General features: G+C 42.5%; 1 protein-coding gene across 4 annotated transcripts; it reads right to left on the bottom strand.

The window, feature by feature from the left end:
* Nucleotides 1-5,970: 5,970 nt before the first annotated feature.
* Nucleotides 5,971-23,946, bottom strand: LOC105842044 (O-acyltransferase like protein). 4 transcript variants are annotated; one of them, XM_038016593.2, is made up of 15 exons: nucleotides 23,668-23,946; nucleotides 17,347-17,438; nucleotides 16,996-17,138; nucleotides 15,902-16,226; nucleotides 15,723-15,834; nucleotides 15,340-15,427; nucleotides 14,948-15,108; nucleotides 14,391-14,576; nucleotides 12,576-12,767; nucleotides 12,160-12,310; nucleotides 11,425-11,614; nucleotides 10,841-10,867; nucleotides 8,344-8,373; nucleotides 7,648-7,790; nucleotides 5,971-6,306 (listed from the first exon to the last, which is right to left on the bottom strand). In XM_038016593.2, the coding sequence occupies exons 2-15, from the start codon at nucleotides 17,426-17,428 to the stop codon at nucleotides 6,199-6,201; spliced, it is 1,938 nt and encodes a 645-aa protein (XP_037872521.1). In that variant the 5' UTR covers nucleotides 17,429-17,438; nucleotides 23,668-23,946; the 3' UTR covers nucleotides 5,971-6,198. The 4 variants fall into 4 exon arrangements, with proteins under 4 accessions (XP_037872521.1, XP_062528854.1, XP_062528853.1 ...); XM_062672870.1 differs by lacking the exon at nucleotides 10,841-10,867 and adding an exon at nucleotides 23,369-23,531; XM_062672869.1 differs by lacking the exon at nucleotides 10,841-10,867 and having other exon boundaries at nucleotides 11,398-11,614.
* Between the last annotated feature and the right edge of the window lie 593 nt (nucleotides 23,947-24,539).

Consider the following 24,539-nt stretch of genomic DNA (forward strand, 5'->3'; position numbering starts at 1 on the left):
CCAGTTCATCGTCCGTCCGTCGCATCCTGTTGAACAGTTGCTTGTGGTTTTTACAACTTACGATTAATTATTATCGTAGCCGATCTGTCGCTGAATGTTTTACATCGGCTGTTCGGATCCAGTCGGAAACATTTCATCATTGTTGTTTTCATTTTTATTAGTTAATCTTTATAATAGTTAATCTCAAGCTATAGAAAGCTTTTTTTCAATAGTTCCGGTCGTAGCTCTCCGTGTCCACACCGTGCCTCCTGTCCGCACTGAGCCAGCACTGTGTCCTCACTCCATGCTAGACCAATGGTAAGAACATAAACAAGTCTGAGCACTGTAAGCCCCACATATCTTTAGAACGTTGTGTCGTGGTGTATAAGGCATCATCATATTGTTGAGTTATATACATTACTCGTATAATGCGGTCCCATTCGGCAGACGGAAGCGTCCGCACGCACAGCTTCCGACGCGATCCCGCGCGATACTTGCTTACATAATTCATGTTGTTCATTAATTACATTGTTATATTTATTGTGATTACATCAGATTAAAGTTTGGGAATTGTCGAGTGCAATTTTTCACACAACTTATAACATGGGTAACGTGACCTTTTTTTTTTCTTGTCAAATCGGGACGCCTACGGAATTTCGTTTATAAATAAATACATACCTAGTCAGGTCATAAATTCTGTCACATGTTTAATGTAAAATAATTGAAACAAGTTTATTCATTATGTAACCATTCATATACCAAAATGAACTTAACAAAACATCGATTCTTATGACACTAAAGTTTATTCAAAATTACCTCCGTGATTTTGAATACAGGCCTTCAATCTGCGCGGCCAGTCGTCTATCGCAGCACGAACGAGGTCCATGTCAATATCGGCGGCTGCCTTAATCAAGGATGTCTTGAGTGACTCCGAATTGGGATGAGGCTTTGAGCACGCCTTTTCCTCCAAGTGTTGCCATATCTTGTAATCTAACGGATTCAAATTTGGACTGGAGGAGGGCCAGTCTTCGTGCCGGATGAAGTCGATTTCACGCGCCGCCAGCCAGCCTTGTGTGCTCTTTGCTCTATGAGCTGGCGCCGAACCTTGTTGGAATACCCAGTGCCTGTTATTGAACATGGTATGAGAAACAGGTTCCACAAGGTTCGTCAGGACTGTATTTTGCTACACAACTGCATTCGTTTTTACATCTTTCTCACAAAAATGTACCTCTGTTAAGCCCCAATAATAACTCCCAACCATACCATGAGCGAGGATGGAAAATGACCTCGTTGGACACGCGGAATACGGTTGCTCGCTTCTTTACTACTGTGTGCGTACACCTTATCATTTTGTTTGTTGTAGCTCTCTTCTACGGTAAAAATTTTTTCATCCGAAAAAAGAATTTCCCGATATTTTTTTCCCGCGTACCGCTTCAACAAAGCGCGGCATCTCTTCAATCTCAGGTCCATTAGACGAGCATTTAAACGATGTCCTGTTTTTCTTCGATATGCCCGAAGCCCTAAGTCTTAATTTAACACCCTCTTCACCGTGGTTCTGCTTAACCCCATCTGAAGGGCCAACAGTTTCTGCTTACGTTTGGGATTTCTTTGAATTCGCGCCTTCACAGCTTTGATCACTGCTGGAGTCCTAACAGACCGAGGGCGACCACTTCTTGACCTGTCATCTACACTAGAGTCTTCATTGTATCGTTTGATGGTACGATAAACGAATCTTTTGGTTATATTCAAATTTTTCAGTATGTTAAAAATTTGAATTGGCGCGTAACCGCAACGATGCAACGCAATAACTGCAACACGGTCTTCTTTAAGCGTCCACTCCATATTTAAAAATGAGTAAAATTCTAAAAGTATATATTTTTATTTTCATGAACAATTCGAAATTCGAATTCAATAAACTTTTTTGTGGCCAGCATTCTAAAAGAAAAGTTTTTACTGTGTGACAATACTTATGACCTGACTAGTTATATAGGATACGTCGGGGTAACATGTAATATTTAAGTGCAAAATAAAAAATATGATTTAAAAAATGACTTGAAATTATTTATTATGGTATCTTACCCTCACTGACATCTTAATTCTTACACCGACTTGCCCTTCAACTAATATTTATAAATAACGTCCCTTTATAAATCCCGCACAAAGCGAGACGTATGGTCACATTAAACATGGGTGCTCATTGTGATTGATTCTTAAAGAAAAAATGATTTATTTTAGGAATAAACTGTAATTGCAATCGTTTGTGAAGTAAAGTGATGATATAATTGATTTTAGGCTTTAACCTTGTTCTTCGCCTGTGCGCTCAAGTGAATAATCGTGGCCAATCCTGATGAAGGCAACCTCGTGCCTTTATATGTATATTTAAATAATTAGATTTATTATTTATTAGATTAATTTGCTGAAAACAGCTTTTTCTTTGGTCAGGAAGAAATCGCCGGACTCCCACCCTCCACTGGGGATGGCGGGCGGGGCATGTCGGAGTCGAATCGACTAAAGCCTCCTGTCGCTCAACAACCCACGTTCGAGCCTCTCGTGAGACAAAACTCATGAAAAGTCGCTGAAAACTGCTAGTATGTAGTTTGATTTGTCCATAGTTCGACGTTCCATTACAAATAGTGGTCGCAGGTTACGACGACGCGTGACACCAGAATTAATTGAAACATTAATTCCATACATTTGAAAAATATTAAGTTTGAAGATTTTATTTCAGTATAGAACCTCTCTGTGCAAAATATGCACCGGCCCGCCATCTGTTGTGTGCAGACGGTACTAGGACTTGTTTATTGTGAGCCGAAAAGTTCACAGAATGGCGGATACATGACTTCATAAAGGAAGTATAGAAGGATTGTTACACACGCACAGTGACAGTCCCGAGCCGCACGGGCAGCCGTCCAGCCGGAGACGTAATATTGAACACTCAATCAGTTCCATTAGAGCAACGCCAGCCGCATGATTGCTTCTCGATCCGCTCCACTTCATGTGTCAATGTAATATGTCAGGGAGGCTGGTCGCCAGGCGCGAGGTCGTCGCGGCGGAGGGACGACGCGGACCTCGGCAACTTCACGCTTCATCATTCTTAAAGGTTAACTAGGTATTTGTATAGGTATGGCATATTTGTATAGGTCACTTCAGGTCTTATTAATTCAATAAAGTAGTTTAAACTTAAAATTTGTCTTCACAAATCACCGTGACTGTGATGAGTACCTACTTTGAAGTACCTAGCATATTCGTGAGAAGAGAGCTCGGTGAATATGTTTAATCAACTTTGACGTAGTTACGAAATCAAGTATAATCAATATACGCAAAAGTTCGAATCCTGCAGACAGGTTCGACTTAATAAAATCCACAAAATTGATAAACTCTCTGTTTTCTCGAAGTAGGTCATCGGTCTTAAATAAAATATTTGTATTTCACATCTTTGTGAGCTTGTTATGATTCTCTTCTACCTTGATTAGATCCATTCTTAAATACAACAATGTTTCACACCACACCACAAACGAACTGCCTGGTTTGATATAAATGTTTGTAATTAATTGTAATAAATGTTCTTAACTTAAGAGATGTTCTTAACTTAAGAGGAACATTAGAAAAAGCGGAAACACCGTATGTCCTTTTACGGACGTATTTTTAATTCTCCGTCCTCACTGAAGCTCCTGTTGAGTGTTGCTTACTCAAACAGCTCTTTTCATATCCGTAAAGCAATATGTTTAAGGAAAATAGGCAAAAACTGTCGGTCAGGCGCTTTGGACAATTTGCAATTACTGTCTCATTCGCAATTGTTGCAGAAGGATTTCAGTAATTCGTCAAAATAATGAAATTGGACAAAACAGGAATAATGAGTGACAAAAGAGCAAACTAAAAATGCAAAACATAGATAAAGCCGTCTTATTGTTAAAAGCGATCTCTTCCAGTAAAGTTACATTTAGATATTATTATTATTACAAGTGGTCCCCCGGTAGTCGAAATTCGACTATAATCAATAGAAATTATAAGTTTGTACACTATTATGATTCTATTGTCTAAGCTTCTACGAGTATAATCACAGATTTCGCCAAAGACAAATATTAATAAAGACAAACAATATTTAATCTGTTCTCAATTTGACCATAGACTACATAGGCGGCACTGAAAATTTCGGGAATTAACGAAGTGACACAACATTACTATTTAAAAATGTATTTATTGCTTTTCGAAGTATTCTCCGCGAAATTAGACACATTTTTCCATACGATGGAACCAATCATTGAAGCAACCATTCCATTCGGAAGTTGGGGTCTCCAAAATGGCCGTTTTGTAGGCGTCCACAGCTTCTTCAGGTGATGTAAATCTCTGTCCACGCAATTTATTCTTTATTTTAGGGAAAGTATAGAAATCATTAGGGCTTAGGTCGGCGCTGTACGGCGGATGGTCTAATAGTTCTATGTTTTCTTGCTCTAAAAACTCTTTTGTCCTGTGCGCGGTATGAGAACTCGCATTGTCGTGATGGAGGATGATGCGGCGGTTGCAGTTCTCTTTACGGAGTTCAGAAACGACCTGTGGCAAACAAATGCCAGCATACCATTCTGCATTAACCGTTCTTTGTCCCTCAAGAGGAATAGTCGTAACATGGCTGGTTTTGGAGACAAACGTGGCCACCATTTTTTTTGCAACACTCCGTGAACGAACAATTTTTGTTGACTTTAACTCATTTTCGAACACCCAAACTCGTGACTGGTTTTTTGTTTCGGGTTCGTACGCGTATATCCAGGATTCGTCAACTGATACAATATTGTATACAGCATTTGAGGATCCTGCGTGGAATCTTTCGAGAGTTCTGACGCACCAAGTAACGCAAGCCGCTTTTTGCTCTTCACAGAGCGAATGCGGTATCCATCGGGAAAACAACTTTTTTACACCTAATTGTTCATGCAAGATTATTTGTATTTGACTCATGCCAATGTCTAAAGTTGCTTGAATTTCGCGGTATGTCACATGTCAATCTTCCTCAATCAGCTTACGCACAGCATCAACGTTTTCTTGGGTGACTGCAGTTTTTGGACGACCTTGACGGGGATCATCACTGAGCTTGACACGTCCACGTTGAAACTCAGCAAACCAGCGATAAATTGTGGTTTTGGATGGGGCTTCATCACCAAATGCAGAAATCATCCGGTCAACACACTGTTTTTGTGTTAAACCACTTCGAAAGTCATAATAAATCATCGCTCTTGAATTTTCTCGAGTCAATTCCATTTTCTCAACGACTAAACAAGTTTGACAAAACCTCGTGACAAGACCGAGAATCTTTTTTTAAATAAATAAATGGTATTCGATTTTTAAAACTAAGGAGTTTTCAATTAAAAAGATTTTAATATGACAGGAACAGTGAAAATATTCCATTCCCGATACTTTTAGTGCAGCCCTCGTATAAGCAATAATAAATGTTTGACAATAAACAAATAGTACCTATACATGCGTGTGTGTGTCAAATACATGGTAGTGTGTTGTGTAATGTTGTTTTTTAATGATTTAATCTGATTTAATGTATTTTTTATGCATAATTTAAATAAATATTAACAATCTGCACTCTTCTGTATTCTCTATAAGGGTGGGAAATTTCATGATCCTCCGTCCGCGCAATTTTCGTGAAAAGGGGAACAAAGTTTTTGCGTCACGTATTAATATATAGATTATTGTTTTTCCTGCCTCTGCTGGTAGCCTTGAGAGGCTATCTCAGCTTCGCCTTAACATGTAGGTGAGCTCGCGGGGCTCAAGCCGGGAGTGTTGCTAACACTGACCCTAGCAAGAGTAGTACTTCGCAGAATCTACCACCGGATCGGAAACGCAACCCACTGAGAAAATCCGGCGAGAAACTCATTGGGCTGTGCTGAGACCTAACATTTTGTTACCCCACCGTTACACCTACAAGATCTCTGAGGATGTTGAGTAATTAAACATTGTTCAAGGTAGTTTATGATCTAGCTTCAGTTTTCATCATTTGTATTTCAAACAATAGCAATAAATGATCACGAATTTTATTTAATGTGATCATTTAATGTGAAATATATTAAGAGACACACATTGAACCTATGAAACTAATTTTCTTAATCTAAGGAAAAAAAGTAATGTCATCATTTTTTGCCTCCAAACAAAAAAAACCTCCAAAAAACATAATCAGTTGAGAATACAAGTAGCCGGGCGGTGGTTACATCTTCGGAGCGTTCAGTGGACGAGGGCGGAGTAGAGTCGCAGCGCGGGCGCCTCCACCAGCAGCGTGAGGGGGAGGGCCGCCCCGTACGTGAGCCACGCCGTCGCCAGGGTGTCCCGCGCCTGCAACCATGCCGCCGCAAGGTACACACTATGCACGACTTACTACGAGTCAGTCACCAGTCACTACGAGTACACGAAAGAGACAAACTGACAATCGAGCGACGTGACTGGTTTTTTTCCCCCGCCTATTCTAGTAACCTCGAGGGGTTATTCTAGATTCTTCGAGCTAGTAGGTGAGCTCACAGGGCCCAAACCTGACGACGTTGCTAACGAACCCTAGCCAGAGCCGTGCTTCGCAGAATCTACCACCGGATCGGAAACGTGACCCACTGAGAAGATCCGGCGAGCAACTCAGTGAAACTAGTGAACGATAACCAGCCAGTGTTCATGAACTCCCGTGGCTTTCCCGCTGAAGAAATAACATCGTGTAATAAAAACGAAACCACCAAGTTTTTATTTTGGATCAGTACTCAACTGAAACCTCAAAGTCGGTGCCGGTTTTCGCGCTGTGATGTCTATGGGATGCGGTGACCACTTAACGTCAGGTGAACCATGCGCTCGTTCATCCACCTAAGCAATAAATTCGAAGTCGTCGTGACCTAAAGGATAAGACGTCCGGTGCATTCGTGTTGAGCGATGCACCGGTGTTCGAATCTCAGGCGGGTACCAATTTTTCTAATGAAATACGTACTTAACAAATGTTCACGATTGACTTCCACGGTGAAGGAATAACATCGTGTAATAAAAATCAAACCCGCAAAATTATAATTTGCGTAATTACTGGTAGTAGGACATCTCGGGAGTCCGCGCGGGTAGGTACCACCACCCCGCCTATTTCTGCCGTGAAGCAGTAATGCGTTTCGGTTTGAAGGGTGAGGCAGCCGTTGTAACTATACTTGAGACCTTAGAACTTATATCTAAAGGTGGGTGGCGCATTTACGTTGTAGATGTCTATGGGCTCCAGTAACCACTTAACACTAGGTGGGCTATGAGCTCGTCAACCCATCTAAGCATTACATAAATTAAAAAGTATATATACCTATCTCAGGAGTCTCGTATAAACCATAGGAAATCATCTCTTTTTTAGTATCGTAGGCAAATGCGTAGACGGCCCACCTGATGGTAATTAGTTACCGTTGTTCATGGACATATATATTGCTAGGAGCGGACCCAGGTCGCTATCTACTGCTGTGGACTCTTCTCAAACCTCGTTTGAAAGAAGATATATAGGAATAAGAAAAAGTATAAGAATAGGATATAAGAAAAAGATATATCATGGCGCTCGGGAAACACCTTGGAGGGGGGTCATTTTAGAGCCGAATGGTATGAAATAATGGCAAAAAAGTATCTGATAATGCACTGCGCACAACCAGACATCTCGATAATAGGTAAGAAACTTACGATGTGCAGCACAGAGGACGTGACCGGCGTGTTGACGGAGGCCGCGAACAGTGTGTACACGCACCAGTGCAGCATCAGCGCGGAGAGGGACAGCCTCCCCAGCGCGAACCAGCCGCGCCAGCAGAACACGTGCTGCAGGTACCCTGCGCCCACACACACACATCAACGCACTCATCCACTCTAAACACGCGCGTTGTTTCATAGCAACTAACAAAGTTACTGAAAAGTTTTTTGATTTTTTTTATTGCTCTCGTAGGCAGACGAGCACACGGCCCACCTGATGGTGAGTGGTTACCGTCACCCATGGACTTCAGCAATGCCAGGAGCAGAGCCAAGCCGCTGCCTACCGCTTAATACTCTCCACAAGCCTCGTTTGAAGAAGGACATGTCATAGCGCTCGGGAAACACCATGGAGGGGAGAGCTCATTCCATAGTCGGATGGTACGTGGCAAAAAATACCTCTGGAAACGCACTGTGGATGATCACAGTGGCTCCAGGTAGTATGGATGAACTCTACTCCGGTGGCGGGCGGTGCGATGGTAAAAACGAGATGATGGTATCATCTCGAACAATTCCTCAGAGCACTCATTCGAGCAGAATCATTTTAGGAGACGCGACCGTCGCAGCACGCAGCACTGTACGGGTCGGGTCGACCACTGCAGCCGTTCTGCAGTCAACTATATTAAAAAAATTTACCTTTTGTTGCGATGCGCTGTGCGGTTTTATCTGTAAAAAATATAACAAAACTTTAGTTGAATTCGACTTTGTATTGTTATTCCGTGAGTATGTTTTTGTTAATAACGTGACGTGAACTCTGAACAAGAGGAACAAGCAGACCGGCACGTCCTCACCACGTCGCCGCGTCGAGGGGGAGCGCGTGTGTACAAAACACTCTTCATTCCGAAACTATTTACTCGGGAGCATAATAATATTATGATGTTCGTCGAAGTGATTGCCCTAGTCGAACACTATACAGTGTTTTCGGCCTGAAATATCCCTTGAGGGACACCCTACATGTAAACTAAAGTACATCGCAGCAGCTTCAATGTTAGGCTAGCTGCTGGCCGATACATTGCAAACCCAGTGCACGCTCAGCACTCAATCCGTGGACCCTGTTCATATAGAATTAGTAGACAGTGAGGTAGAACGCAGAGTCTCCTTGCCACCCTCGGATGCGTTACCATCCGTCACCCCGATGGAAGTTAAAGACTTGATCGAAGACCTACGTCCTCGCAAGGCTCCCGGTTCCGACGGTATATCCAACCGCGTTATTAAACTTCTACCCGTCCAACTCATCGTGATGTTGGCATCTATTTTCAATGCCGCTATGGCGAACTGTATATTTCCCGCGGTGTGGAAAGAAGCGGACGTCATTGGCATACATAAACCCGGTAAACCAAAAAATCATCCGACGAGCTACCGCCCAATTAGCCTCCTCATGTCTCTAGGCAAACTGTATGAGCGTCTGCTCTACAAACGCCTCAGAGACTTCGTCTCATCCAAGGGCATTCTCATCGATGAACAATTCGGATTCCGTACAAATCACTCATGCGTTCAACAGGTGCACCGCCTCATGGAGCACATTCTTTTGGGGCTTAATCGACCAAAACCGTTATACACGGGAGCTCTCTTCTTCGACGTCGCAAAAGCGTTCGACAAAGTCTGGCACAACGGTTTGATTTCAAACTATTCAACATGGGCGTGCCGGATAGTCTCGTGCTCATCATACGGGACTTCTTGTCGAACCGCTCTTTTCGATATCGAGTCGAGGGAACCCGCTCCTCCTCACGATCTCTCACAGCTGGAGTCCCGCAAGGCTCTGTCCTCTCACCCCTCCTATTTAGCTTATTCATTAACGATATTCCCCGGTCGCCGCCGACCCATTTAGCTTTATTCGCCGACGACACGACTGTTTACTATTCCAGTAGAAACAAGTCCCTAATCGCGAAGAAGCTTCAGAGCGCAGCCCTAGCCCTAGGACAGTGGTTCCGAAAATGGCGCATAGACATCAACCCAGCGAAAAGTACTGCGGTGCTATTTCAGAGGGTAGCGCCACACGGATTTCCTCCCGGATTAGGAGGAGGAATCTCACACCCCCGATTACTCTCTTTAGACAACCCATACCCTGGGCCAGGAAGGTCAAGTACCTGGGCGTTACCCTGGATGCATCGATGACATTCCGCCCGCATATAAAATCAGTCCGTGACCGTGCCGCGTTTATTCTCGGTAGACTTTACCCCATGATTTGTAAGCAGAGTAAAATGTCCCTTCGGAACAAGGTGACACTTTACAAAACTTGCATAAGGCCCGTCATGACTTACGCGAGTGTGGTGTTCGCTCACGCGGCCCGCACACACATAGACACCCTCCAATCTCTACAATCCCGCTTTTGCAGGTTAGCCGTCGGAGCTCCGTGGTTCGTGAAGAACGTTGACCTACACGACGACCTGGGCCTCGAATCTATCCAGAAATACATTAAGTCAGCGTCGGAACGGTACTTTTATAAGGCTATGCGTCATGATAATCGCCTTATTGTTGCCGCCGCTGACTACTCCCCGAATCCTGATCACGCAGGAGCCAGTCACCGTCGACGCCCTAGACACGTCCTTACGGATCCATCAGAACCAATAACCTTTGCATTAGACGCCTTCAGCTCTAATACTAGGAGCAGGCTTAGGGACCCCGGTAACCATACTCGTCGAACTCGACAAAGAGTTCGCCGTGTAACCTAACCCATGAATCAGCTCGCTGAGTTTCTCGCCGGATCTTCTCAGCGGGTCGCGATTCCGATTCGGTAGTAGATTCATTCGCGAAGCAGCTGCTCTTGAGCTGTTAGGTCTCCTTCGGAGGCGCTCAGGTAGCTGTTAGCAAATCCCACCCCTCCTGGCTGAGCCTTTGCTCGCCTACCTGTCCTGGTGAAACCGGAAAGGCCTCCGGGCCACCAGTAATCCTTCAATCATAAAAAAAAAAGCAGCTTTAATGTTTCGTGTGAGAGAATGAAAAACGAAGCCAATCTTTTAACAATATGTATTCATAGCAAGACAAAAATATAACTAGGTTTTGGTGTCGAAAAACAAGTTAGATTCCGCTTTTTTTTTAATTCCATTTTACCGTATTACACCTGCAGATACATTCCACAGCCATGTGTTTACAGATTCATCACACAATTTTTAACATTTAGATCAATACTCACCCTTTGAGTCAGGTGTCGTCTTTTTACCTGAATGAAATAGAAAATCTTCATGTGATTATAGGTACTACTATGTACTCGTACATGTCATATGAGTTCCCCATCATCCGCCCCTATCATCTAGCAGTACATACTCGTAGTAACAACAGGAGACAAGGCGATCGCTTCAACTTTTGAATTCCCAAACCGGTCACAACGACGTACGATAAATCTATTGTAACGCAGGCTGGGATCACTTCGAAATTCCATTGCTAAGAGCGTCATAAAAAGGTGCTGAGACGAAGCCGAACACAAAGACGAATCTTCTATTATCACGACAACTACAGAGTGTATACATGAGCTTTAAAACAAATCTGTTTGCGGGTCTACCGCTTAAAAGCTTAGTCGCGAGTGCAACTGGCGGGCTCACGGCTCACTCATGTTTAACAATACCATTTACAATTTTACGATTTTTCTGTTACATAGTTAATTTGTCGAAGCACGAATGTAAATAATTATTGATTAGATTTGACGATTCTATGTAATTGCTCACGGGGCTGGTTAATTAGAAAAGTAGAAACCTTGTGCCAATGCGTGGTTGTGGTTACCAATATCAGTTTTGGTGGATCCATTGTAGGCGCCGAAGAGAAGGAGCGCCGCCATCACGCACAGCACAGGCGCCTCGAGCCCCATGTACAGCGCTATGAACCCGCGCGACCTGACGCTGCGCACCAGGTTCCCGCACAGCACCCACGCCGGGATCACAGGAACCATCGACTGGCAGGCCACGATCAGTCCCTGGGAGGCACCAACAACTACAGATACATCCTCCTCCTCATCATTGAGGATCGCTAGGTGATCTTTGTAAGGAAATGGTGGTAGGACCTCTTGGGAGTCCGCGCGGGTAGGTACCACCACCCCGCCTATTTCTGCCGTGAAGCAGTAATGTGTTTCGGTTTAAAGGGTGGGGCAGCCGTTGTAACTATACTGAGACCTTAGAACTTATATCTCAAGGTGGGTGGCGCATTTACGTTGTAGATGTCTATGGGCTCCAGTAACCACTGTGGACTGTAAGGTCATCCACCCATCGAAGCAATAAAAAATAAAAAACTGAACTCGATTTATTCCCAATTTTTGTAACGCTATGAGCTTTCGAAATGATCAGAATGTAAATATATGTGATCTGATAGAGCTGGCAATAGCTGGGAATCGTAACGTTGGCACCGGAGATCAAGGCTCAAAGCTCAAGGATCAAGAATCAAGTTTGTTGATTCTAATACTATACCACACACAAAGTGAGTACCTACTTGTGAGCCTTACGAAACCCAAAATTCGAAGTATACCTTGTGTTCTTCTGGTTTGAAACCTCGCTGGTAGAGGTGGTGGTGTAGATGCGCCACGAGGAGCCCGAGCAGGCTGGCGGGCAGGCTGCCCCACGGCTTCGTGTAGTACTCGCTGAAGGTGGGCTCTCCGCTGAACATTGTTCTCACGTTCCTAGAATGTTCCAAGATCATCTGTTACTACATCACTACTAATATCATTGAACGTATTCATTCGGTTATTTATTATGTAGTAGGGTGGGCGTAAATCCAAGTGAGTAATAATATGTAAAGCTGTGGGTCTACTAACCTAGTCCTCGTACTTTCTAAGAAGGGTTTCTCAACGGAGGCAGTCGGTGGTATTGACGCATTGGGCTCTCTCGGTCCCCCATGGCCGGTTAACGCAAGGCGAGCTGAGAGTGAACACTGCTAGTACTCACTCAGGTACCGAGACGAACATGAGCGGCTGCCACTCGGAGACGTAGGCCATCCAGGTGTTGAGGAGACAGGAGGCGAGGAACATGGTGCCGAGCAGCCACAGCACGCCCCGCCTCGCGCCCCACCCCGCGCCCCGCGTGCACATCACCACCGCCAGCCCCAGCGCGTGCAGCTGCATGTCCACTGCCAAGAACCTAACACATAGATCAAGAATTACAATTGGTACCAGCTGTATCTACACTATACACTGTGCGATGTCTGCGGAATTTGGTAACCACTCTATACCAAGCGGTTCGTGCGCTCGATAGCGTGTGCTAGAGGTCTGTGCGTAACATTTATCCATCAACTAATCTTCTTCATATTCAAGAAAAAATTAACTATTTTATAGTTGGTGGGATGTGTGTAACAGTTTCTGATGTATCATAATAGCTCTTTCTTTACCTATGAAGTTGCCGTTTCACAATACTGGCCTTTTCTTACGTAATTGTGTATGACTAACAATCAATACTACGAGTAAATTCAAATTAATTTTATTTAAATAATATGGAACTGTATTTTAAAATTTAATCATTTCTTTATTGACCTAATGTAACCAAGAAATAATGTCTATGGAGACACAACCCACTGAGTTTCTCGCCAGATCTTCTCAGTGGACTGGATTTGGATCTGGTGGTAGATTCAAAGAAGCACAGCGCTTGCTAAGATCAGTTTTAGCGAATTCTCTCAGGTTGAGCCCGTGAGCTCACCTACCACGCTTAGTTGCAATAGCTCCGAATTACGAAGGTATTTTTAACCGCGTTGGCACTTGCGATGAAAAAGTGGATACTTTTTGTTAGTTACCACCGACCCTGGCTCAGCACCTAGACAATCCCCCAAATGAAAACTGATCCCTAACAAAGTCATGTCACTGTTTACCGGTCTAGTGCTTGTGTGATTCATTGCAGCTTCTGATCAAATGGCACCAGCATTGCTGCGGATGTGTACTGTGAGGATCTGGATACAATTTACTGGTGGTAGGACGTCTTGTGAGTCTGCACGGGTAGGTACCACCACCCTGCCTATTTCTGCCGTGAAGCAGTAATGCGTTTCGGTTTGAGGGGTAGGGCAGCCGTTATACTATACTGATAAGACCTTAGAACTCATATCTCAAGGTAGGTGGCGGCATTTATGTTGTAGATGTCTATGGTTCCGGTAACCACTTAACATCAGGTCTGCCGTGAGTACGTTCACCCACTTATGCATAAAAAAAAACACAATGATGGACAAGCTCGTGAATATCCGGCCTACTTTAGTTAATCGCTGGACCCCACTGCTTTTACATGACAACCCTGGACCTCATACGGCACAACAGACGATCTTTAAACTACAAGAGCTAGGGTTGGAAGTTTTGCGTCATCCATTATTACTCACCGAATCTTGTATTGACAGACCACTTTTTCTAAAGTTTGGATAATTTGTTAACTGGGAAAAAATACAAGATCCAAAAGGCAGCACCAAATGCCTTTGAAGAATTTGTTAGCTCCCTTACCCCTGACTTCGTCAAGAGGTGTATTGGAAAATTACCACTGCACTGCCAGCGATGCATCGATACCATGGATACATATTTTGATTGATAGAAATAAAAAAATAAAAATATTAATAAAAAAATACTTTAAGTTTCTTCTTGTTGTTTATACTAAACGGCAATTTCATAGGTGAGGATCTAACTCGTTATATCAACAACAAGAGTTATAAAGTGAGAAAACGAATTCGTTTTATACGGAAGGTTTATTGTAATTCTGTGAGTTTGGTGATTTGTGTTGAGAAAAACACTCTACCAAGTCTGTGTTTGACAGTATTTACTGTCGTCAAAGAAGTTGTTGTAGAAGAAGGCGTGCGCCCAGAACTTGCGCCGGCAGACCGCACTCTCTGCCTCGACCACGACCGGCCACAGCGGTCCTCCGCGCATCAGCGGCCACCAAGTACTCGCGAACCCGATCACTAGCAGATACACTGGGCTTATCCTGAAATACACCGTCTCATCATCGTCTGCTCAATGCTACTCCCTTGATACTGATCTCCTGGCCTCTATGAAGTCAAGAAAATAGTGAAAAGGATGGGATTGAATACAGTATTAATTAACGGTACCACTTAACTTGTAAAAAATGATGGCTTCCTATTTGTCTTTGTTCAACCTTCGATCTACGTTACTATTGTTGATCGAAGCTTTCTACAAATAAGAATGACATTGCATATGAGAACGTGTTTTCAGGTTTTCAACACGACATTGGATATTTTTTCTGGATACTGCGTACAGGATTCCAATCCTATGTAATAGACGGCTTCCGGCCAAGAATCAACTAGGATATTTTCTATTCACATCAGTTTTACCCACCTCACTATCCTCTTAAGCAACAACTTGAAGAACAGCCGAAGGCTTGGTTCCTCCTTCGAGTGTAGGATCCCCTGCGCCATTAGGAACGAAGACAGTAGAAAGAACATCTGTACCGACGAGGATCCGTTCCGAAGGATTGTTACTTCTGTCTTGTGGTACGTCTGGGAAGTACATCATCATATTGAATGGTAGCAATCGTTACGTCTAATCACGATTTTAATTTGTTGACCTTACAATGACCAACTAACTAACTTATATTCCAATAGATACTTGCGAATACTTTTAGTCCAAAACAAACAAGATGACGCGGTGACGCGACGGGTGCTGTGTGTGCACACTATTCAGATCATGTACATACATTGATAGCTAGATATAGTTAATGCTATAGTTACCCGCTCAATAAACTCTGGGTTCTGTATGTACAGAGCGACGTGGATCATACAAACGTGGAGCATTATCACTAGAAGTAGCATTATTGTCCTGAAATATTAACAAATATGCAAATATCAGTTAAAATGCAAGTCGCAGCCGGATCGAGATTCAATAGAGTACGTGTTGTAACTTCAGTGACGTCGGTTTGGGAATAGACCGACCCGAGCATGAGTCACACTGCAACTTTGAGACACGTCTCTGAAACCTCACTGACCATATTCAGTTTCAGTAATACACCTTCCACTCTCCAAACCACAGCACATGATTTCTTTGCGACAGATTAAATGTTGAATGCCTTATAAAGCAAAAAAAAGAAAAAGGTCAAATTAAACCGAAAAATGACCTAAACGCTTGTACAGGAAGCAGGACTGCCAGGCGCGGGTCACCGTCCGGGTAGGGCCCGACTATGTACTGCCAGTTCGATCTGATCGACCACGAGGAGAGGAGCTTGCTTTCTGAAATGTAAAGAAACATCTTAGTCACGCCGAGTGCAATACCATTTCACTTTACTTGTTTACTTACTTTTATCGTCATCTTTAGTGGACATATCGTATACAGTTCCAATGAAATTCATAAAGACGATCGCAGCGATCACTGCCAGGAACACCCGGTGCGAAGTCTCCAGCGGCAGGGGCCCGGACCTTGCTGCCTTCTCCTGCACGTGCGTCCGGCAATACTGCAGCTGCTGGAGCGACAGCTGCATGCCGCGCTTCCTGCCCCACTGCGCCACGCATCGCTCGAAGCGCAACGTAGTGTTGGTCTCTGGTAGAGCACCACACCGCGTGTTGACACAATACCCGCGGTGGAGACGAGTTCGGTTGAAATTTCTTGTGTCTTTGGAGAAATCCTGATAAAAGTCGCAATTGTTTAGGCTCTTTCACCAATAAAAACACAGATGATAGTTTCCTAGATTTTTCCGTTGCTCAAAAATATGAAACAAATTGCCTTTTAAGAAAAATACTAGTAAACAACAGTGGTAAAACCCTTTGTGAGTCCCCACACCACAGCAATGCGTTCCGGCTTGAAGAGTGTGATGTCTATGAGCTCCGTTGAACATTCGAAACAGGTGCGCTGAGAGTTCGTTCACCTCTTTGTGCAATAAATACATAAATAAATTATATTCAAATTTCAATGATCACGCGAACACCAATTTATTGTACATGTTGTGGCGAGGGGCCCTAGAATCGGTCAAGCTCCGCTGTTATTATCGCTAAATATTTTCAGTAGCGGTGGGTGCACAACCCTCGGACACAGCCCATTGAGTTTCTAGCCGGATCTTCTCAGTGTGTCGCGTTTCCGATCCGGTGATAGATTCTGCGAAGCACGGCTCTTGCTAGGATTCGTGTTAGCAACGTCGTCAGGTTTGAGCCCCGTGAGCTCACCTACTACTTAAGGTTATGCTGAAATAGCCTCTCAAGGCTCTCAGCTTAGGTAGGAAAAAAAAGGTGGGTGCACAGTGTTTTTATGCAGGCTAAAATCAGCTTGCGCTTTTATATATTATGTTGTACTATAATTACTGCAAAAAATATTCTTGGACTGGGCGAAGATTGCGCTTAAGTGTCCCACCAGATAGCAACAATCAAACCATATTTTAATTCACCAAGAGAATAGCGTACCTTGAGCATATCAAAGAGAGGGTCTGGTCTTCGCAGCGGCCTGATGTTGAAAGTTCCGACGCAGTACAGACCCTCAGGCCTCCCCAGACACTTATGATAATCGTCCAGTTGGAACAGTGTCGGGAACTGTGCGTACTGCTCATCTGAAAAGACAATGGTATAAAAATGAAGATGGCCTCCCGCCTGGTCTAAGCGTGCAATAATACGAATTATTCCATCCAGAGAAGCTCGCAGAGACCTTAGTGACAGTCGGGCCGCAGCCCCGAGGGTCGCGCCCGGGCTCCACATCTTTGTTTTCATACCTTACTCGTTAGTCAGGTAAAGGTTGACCAAATCATCTCGTTTACAAACCTGTAGCAAGTCTGTCAACGTGTCCGCCTGCTGCAGCCACTCCGCACACGACCGCCAGCGTCACTAGCCGCCAGGTAGCCATGCTTTACCAACTACAGACAAAATGTATCCTGTTTATTTGTTCAAAATGTAACAATTCAAATTCTTATTATATTATAGTTCACCTATGTATTCTCTGTTAAGATGATATTCATCTCATTTTAATATTCTCATGTATGTACCTAGTCAGGTCATAAATTCTGTCACATGTTTAATGTAAAATAATTGAAACAAGTTTATTCATTATGTAACCATTCATATACCAAAATGAACTTAACAAAACATAGATTCTTATGACATTAAAGTTTATTCAAAATGACCTCCGTGATTTTGAATACAGGCCTTCAATCTGCGCGACCAGTCGTCTATCGCAGCACGAACGAGGTCCATGTCAATATCGGCGGCTGCCTTAATCAAGGATGTCTTGAGTGACTCCAAATTGGGATGAGGCTTTGAGCACGCCTTTTCCTCCAAGTGTTGCCATATTTTGTAATCTAACGGATTCAAATCTGGACTGGAGGAGGGCCAGTCTTCGTGCCGGATGAAGTCGATTTCACGCGCCGCCAGCCAGTCTTGTGTGCTCTTCGCTCTATGAGCTGGCGCCGAATCTTGTTGGAATACCCAGTGCCTGTTATTGAACATGGTATGAGAAACAGGTTCCACAAGGTTCGTCAAGACTGTATTTTGATACACAACTGCATTCGTTTTTACACCTTTCTCATAAAAATGTACCTCTGTTAAGCCCCAATAAGAAACTCCCAACCATACCATGAGCGAGGTTGGAAAATGACCTCGTTGGACACGCGGAATACGGTTGCTCGCTTCTTCACTACTGTGTGCGTACACCTTATCATTTTGTTTGTTGTAGCTTTCTTCTACGGTAAAAATTTTTTCATCCGAAAAAAGAATTTCCCGATATTTTTTTTCCGCGTACCGCTTCAACAAAGCGCGGCATCTCTTCAGTCTCAGGTCCATTAGACGAGCATTCAAACGATGTCCTGTTTTTCTTCGATATGTCCGAAGACCTAAGTCTTCATTTAACACCCTTTTCACCGTGGTTCTGTTTAACCCCATCTGAAGGGCCAACAGTTTCTGCTTACGTTTGGGATTTCTTTGAATTCGCGCCTTCACAGCCTTTATCACTACTGGAGTCCTAACAGACCGAGGGCGACCACTTTTTGACCTGTCATCTACACTAGAGTCTTCATTGTATCGTTTGATGGTACGATAAACGAATCTTTTGGTTATATTAAAATTTTTCAGTATGTTAAAAATTTTAATTGGCGCGTAACCGCAACGATGCAACGCAATAACTGCAACACGGTCTTCTTTAAGCGTCCACTCCATATTTAAAAATGAGTAAAATTCTAAAAGTATACATTTTTATTTTCATGAATAATTTGAAATTCGAATTCAATAAACTTTTTTGTGGCCAGCATTCTAAAATAAAAGTTTTTACTGTGTGACAATACTTATGACCTGACTAGTTACATATGCCTAATTACCTACATACATATCTGTATAAATATAATAAAACTAGTGCGTGTGCAACTTGGCGCGCGTGAATCCAGTGAAACTTCAACGTACGTCGAGAAATAAAGCGAGAAGTATTTGCCGGTAGTCGATAATTACTGAACGACACCTAAGGTGTAACGTAACGATTGACTTCATCCACGATTGAGGTATTTTTAGTGGTAATTTAAAACAGTACCTTTATTTAAAATACCGCTCTCTGTAAATATTTTAGAAACTAAGCTGTTAACACCGTTGGCCTTGCAATGCAGTAGTTTATATGAAATCCAATAGATGTCACTAAACTAAATAACGACCTAATTCGCTTTGTACTCTCCCTCTCTCCCCGGTCGAGAGGTTCGCGAGACGCTCTATTTTCTCACTCTCGCTCTTCCTAAATTGTATATTTTCTCTCGAGCCCTAACGAATCTGTGCCGGTCATCATTCTCGTCAAACCCGTCGCTTGCGAAGAAGGGCTCGGCGAGTAAATTAACCCTCAGACACAGCCCACTGAGTTTCTCGCCGGATCTTCTCAGTGGGTCGCGTTTCCGATCCGATGGTAAATTCTGCAAAGCACTGCTCTTGCTAGGGTTCGTGTTAGCAACATCGTCAGCTTTGAGCCCCGTGAGCTCATCTACTAGTTAAGGTTACCCTGAAATAGTCTCTCAAGGCTCTCAGCTAGATAGGAAAAAAAAAGAGGTTCTTGGAATAAATTTCAAATGTGTATAATCTATATTTGGTTCTTTTGGTTATCTAGGTTGCCGACCACTGGCCTAGACTCCTAGAACAACTGTGAGCCTCCAGTCTACTACTTGTCTTTGGATTTTTTTTCCACGGGAGGTAAATGCCGGGTCCCCACCAGCACTGCGGCACGGGTGGGGTATGTGGGAGTTGAACCTCATTAAAACTGCTGCCACTCACAGTCGGCGCCCTACCTCGGACCGGGCCGGAGCCCAGTCGGAGCTATCGAGACAGCGGGACAGGGTTTACGCAGAGCATATTATTATCCATATACATCCATCCCGCCGTCCCCACTTGTGTTTGGATGCGGGCAACGCTTATTAGTCTAGTCGACAAGTTAAAAATGGTGTTAATTCGACATACTACTGCTAAAATTATGTGGTTTAGCTCATTCGATTCGGAATAATGTCTAGACCATTGTGCTAAAAAATTGAATTAGCACATAAAAAATTCCAAAAGTTATTAACAATTAAACACCTTCAAAAAATAGCGTTTCGTTTATGGCTTATTGTCCGTAAACTATAAATATTTTCGAAATTTGAAAAAAAGATCCTTAAAGAGGAGGAAATTTAGTAAAAAAAAGTTCCAACTCCCGGAACTTCTTATAAATATATTAAACAAGATTGCGTCGTCTAAGTTATGAAATTGTTAATATTTTGTTAATAATAATTTTTTTAAGTTAACAAAAAAGAAAAAGAACAATTATGTTGTAAAGATTTTTTTTTTCTTTATTTATTATTATATTTTCATTTTTATTATATATTTTATTATATAGTATATATTTTATTAAAAGATGTCTTTTATTGACATAAAAACGAAAATATAATAGTAAATAAAGAAAAAAAAATTCTTTACAACATAATTGTGCTTTTTCTTTTTTGTTAACTTAAAAAAAATATTATTAACAAAATATTAACAATTTCATAACTTAGACGACGCAATCTTGTTTAATATATTTATAAGAAGAGGTCCACGAAGCGAAATAATTTTAAGGTAATTATTTAAACATTTTTTTTAGTTTAGAAGGATGATGGAAATTGGAATTTTTTTTCTTAATTAACAATCGACTAGAATATTGAAAAATATGTTTTTATAAAAAATTCCAACGGGAATAAATTTTCTAAAGTGTTTAGATTACGCAATAATTTTTTTAGATTTTTCAATTAACTTTAAGTACTTGAAAAAAAATTTTTTAAGTGACGTACTCGCTTTCGAGGCCGTGCGCGCAACCTAACAATGGCGCGCGGCAGGCTATTTTCAGCGTTAAATTAAAATTATAAATAATGGAGCTACAGTTCCGGGAGTTGGAACTTTTTTTTACTAAATTTCCTCCTCTTTAAGGATCTTTTTTTCAAATTTCGAAAATATTTATAGTTTACGGACAATAAGCCATAAACGAAACGCTATTTTTTGAAGGTGTTTAATTGTTAATAACTTTTGGAATTTTTTATGTGCTAATTCAATTTTTTAGCACAATGGTCTAGACATTATTCCGAATCGAATGAGCTAAACCACATAATTTTAGCAGTAGTATGTCGAATTAACACCATTTTTAACTTGTCGACTAGACTATATGTGTTTTTCTTATCATAGATTAAGGTCTCTTTTCATTGCATACCAGGTTGAACGAGTTCACAGTCTACCTGATGTTAAGTGGTTACCAGAGCCCACAGACCACACCTTGACTTTTGAGTTCTATAGCTCAATTGTATCTTAATTACGCAAATTTTGGTTTTTAGTACGCGATGTCATTCCATCAGCATGGAAATCATTCGAGAGCATGAGATAAGTACCTATTTTATTAAAAAACTTGGTACTCGTCTGCTACCGCCTACCCGCCCACCCCCACAACGACAGGACGACACGCGAACGTCGCCGCGTCGGGGGCGGCGGCTACAAAAATCTACTTTTGATTCTTAAAGAAAAAAACAAGTAAAATATCTCCGAGCTGTATATATAATATTTACAATAAAAGAATCTGTAAATCTGCATTACGCAAACATTACGTATGACCCAGAAAACATTCGGCGGTAATTATCCAGCGCACACAAATTTTGACTGAATAATGATTCAATGCAACTTGACCTAGAAATTTATTATAATACAATCGATTACAAAAATGTGCTTATTATTATCGATATGTTTGACGTGCAACTTCCCCTGAGAGCCTCACGACACAGCTAGTTGTATTGCGTTAGCAGTTAGCTGGTATACTTTTGTGATGGCACTCACTGGTCCGCCACGGTCCAAACGTCACCGGTCATTTTCTTACACCTACTATATGTTGTGACCCGGGTTTAGTGCAAGTCTTGTTTCGCTACAGTGCTGTTGATAACAAATAAAGGAGAGTCAGTGCGTGCGAGTTCGCGCACTTGAGTAGATCATAACAATACTCACAAATAAATAACAAAACGTGTCTCTCCAAAATGCTTTAAGACAATAAACTAGTTCAGAACCGAAGCGGCTTGTGTGTATCTAAATATGGACTGTATGTACTGGGCTGTTCACTTGATGACGTGCTGAGGAGCCGCCCGGGCGCCCCTCCTCGCCGCGTCGCGTCGTCTGTGGCGCCTTTAGCTTCAGGTAGTGTACTAATGCGTCGGGTAGAACGGATCTAACGCGTTTCCGTCCGGCCATCCGGTGGAGTCTCTTCGTCAGGCTGTGAGCGTCACCCCCTGTTGGCTCTCTCGTCTACTTACACAATGATCTCGCGTTTATTCCGAACTCAAGAAAACCGTAGAGTAAAATTACATTGGAAATATGTAATGTTTATTATTTTATTAAATATTATTTACACTCTCCGAAAGCCGGCTTACATCCTATACCATCTTGAGGGCGTTAGGCTTCCACAGACTTCTCAGTGATATCACAGAAAATATGTTCAATAGAACTTATGATTCAATTCAAAATTTCGATGTAATATGTTGTAGAAAGTGTTTAATAGTAGGTACTTATTGAATATATTATAGCTAAGGCTTTGGCGGCTTGGGGCCTTTTATGTCCGAATGAGGCGCTCCCGGTGAACAGGAGCTCGCAGAGGTGTTGGGATGATGTGCTGTGCAAGCTGACTTTGTCAACTTTGCTAGGAGACGCCACTGGGGTTGAATTAGCGCGTCTGAGAGCGGTCTCCAGTCCGGAATCTGGTGCTTGGTTGCAAGCATAGCCTTCACCACAGCTGGGGACACTTCTTGGTAATAATTCATTGAGAGTGGCCACGGCTTTGAGACTCGGTTGCAGCATTTGCGAGCCCCATCGATGTGTCTGTGGTAGTATGGTGGATGCCGCCGGACTGCATGGACTGAGTTGTGTTAGATCGGCTGGCCGCTTCCCGAGACACCATGCACTTAATGATATTACTCGACGTGCTTTGGTCACCGCAAATATCCCGTGTGTGTTGGAACCACCTGGCCTCAGCAGGTCGGATGGTAAGAGGCCGAACGGTTTGACTCTGATTCCTTGGGAAAAGGGACGCTGCTTGTTATGGGACGCAACCTGTAGCTGTACGTTCGCGGCGTGTCATTTATCTGGGACCCGACAATGTGCGGGCTTTGCTGCTGAGGCGTCGACTAAAACGAAGCATGCCAAGTACGATGCTCTGAAATCTACATACCTGTTTGTTCCAGTGGCAGTAGAAACGACGGGTGTATGGAGTTCGGAGGCCAAAAAATTTATTGTCGCGATTGGCCACCGCCTCAGAGAGCGAGGCCACGATCCTCGGTCTGGGTCGTACCTGGTCCAGAGATTGTCCGTTGCCATACAGCGTGGCAATGCTGCTAGCGTAATGGGTACTTTCGGGCCGGGTGCGATCCAGAGTGGCTTGTTTGACTAGCCGATGTCTATGCGCGCATTCCTGTTAGCGTGGACCTATAGGTTACTTATGACGACGCTTGCAGCTGAAAGTAAGTATTGTACTTTTTGACGAAGCATGTTGCTGATAATAATATGTTTAAAAAAAGTGTTATTTCATTATTGCGAAAAATAAAGATTTACAGAAAGATTATAGCTAAACAAAATGATAACAATAAATACCCGTATAATTTTAGAAGACGATCGACAAGCGCGCCTGGTCCACGCGTGCTCTGTGGGCCGCGGGTGGGCGCCAACACTCACGTCTGATCACAAACTGACGGGAAACTCAAAACGTAATCATTTTACATTTGTTCATATATGCACATACATAATAAAGACACTATGAAACGCACGCGGATTATCTTGTCAACAAGCAAGTTGTTCAAGGCGCACGCTCCTACATCGCTGGATATCATTGGACACGATGATACCCAGGACGGACGGACCTCACGGACGAACCCCTGGATCGTTTCCCAAGCGTCACTAAGCGACAATAACATTTTGATAAAAAAACTCAGCAATGCAATAATTTTATGTACATACATACATACGGACCGGTTTCTGAGATTAAATATTTTTTATTTTATTTAATTTAATGTAAGCAGTTATGTAATTTGTATAATTAGAAAATGTACTTAGTCGATTTTTCATGTACTTACTTTTTATTTGTTTGAAATTCAAATTCAAATTCAAAATCATTTATTTCAACTTAGATGTCACTATAACACACTTGTTGAATATCATAATATAAATAACAATGTTAACTCTACCACCGGTTCCAAAAAAAGCCACAGTCCTGAGAAGAGCCGGCGAAACAAACTTAGCGGGCTTTTTTTTTGTTTCTTCTCAATTTTTTTATTATATAAGTAAAAATATTTGCAATAAACGAAAAAACAAGTCAAAAAATACAATTAAAAAAATAAAAAAATAATGAAAAATGAAAAGGCCAGGAGCGAACGTCTCATTCCCAATTATTCGCAATTACATACTTTTTAATTACACCATCGTTTTGCAGATGATACATGTTCTTCGCTGAAAGTGTAGAAGAAGAC

Source organism: Bombyx mori, chromosome 16 (genome assembly GCF_030269925.1).
Source record: "Bombyx mori chromosome 16, ASM3026992v2".
Lineage (NCBI taxonomy): Eukaryota > Metazoa > Arthropoda > Insecta > Lepidoptera > Bombycidae > Bombyx > Bombyx mori.

Excerpts from the sequence above, each read along its gene's own strand:
- LOC105842044 (XM_038016593.2), bottom strand. The coding sequence starts at position 17,428 with ATGGCTACCTGGCGGCTAGTGACGCTGGCGGTCGTGTGCGGAGTGGCT. Across the intron at positions 17,139-17,346 it reads CGTTGACAGACTTGCTACAG|ATGAGCAGTACGCACAGTTC; the intron begins GTTTGTAAACGA and ends TTGTCTTTTCAG. Across the intron at positions 16,227-16,995 it reads CTCTCTTTGATATGCTCAAG|GATTTCTCCAAAGACACAAG; the intron begins GTACGCTATTCT and ends GACTTTTATCAG.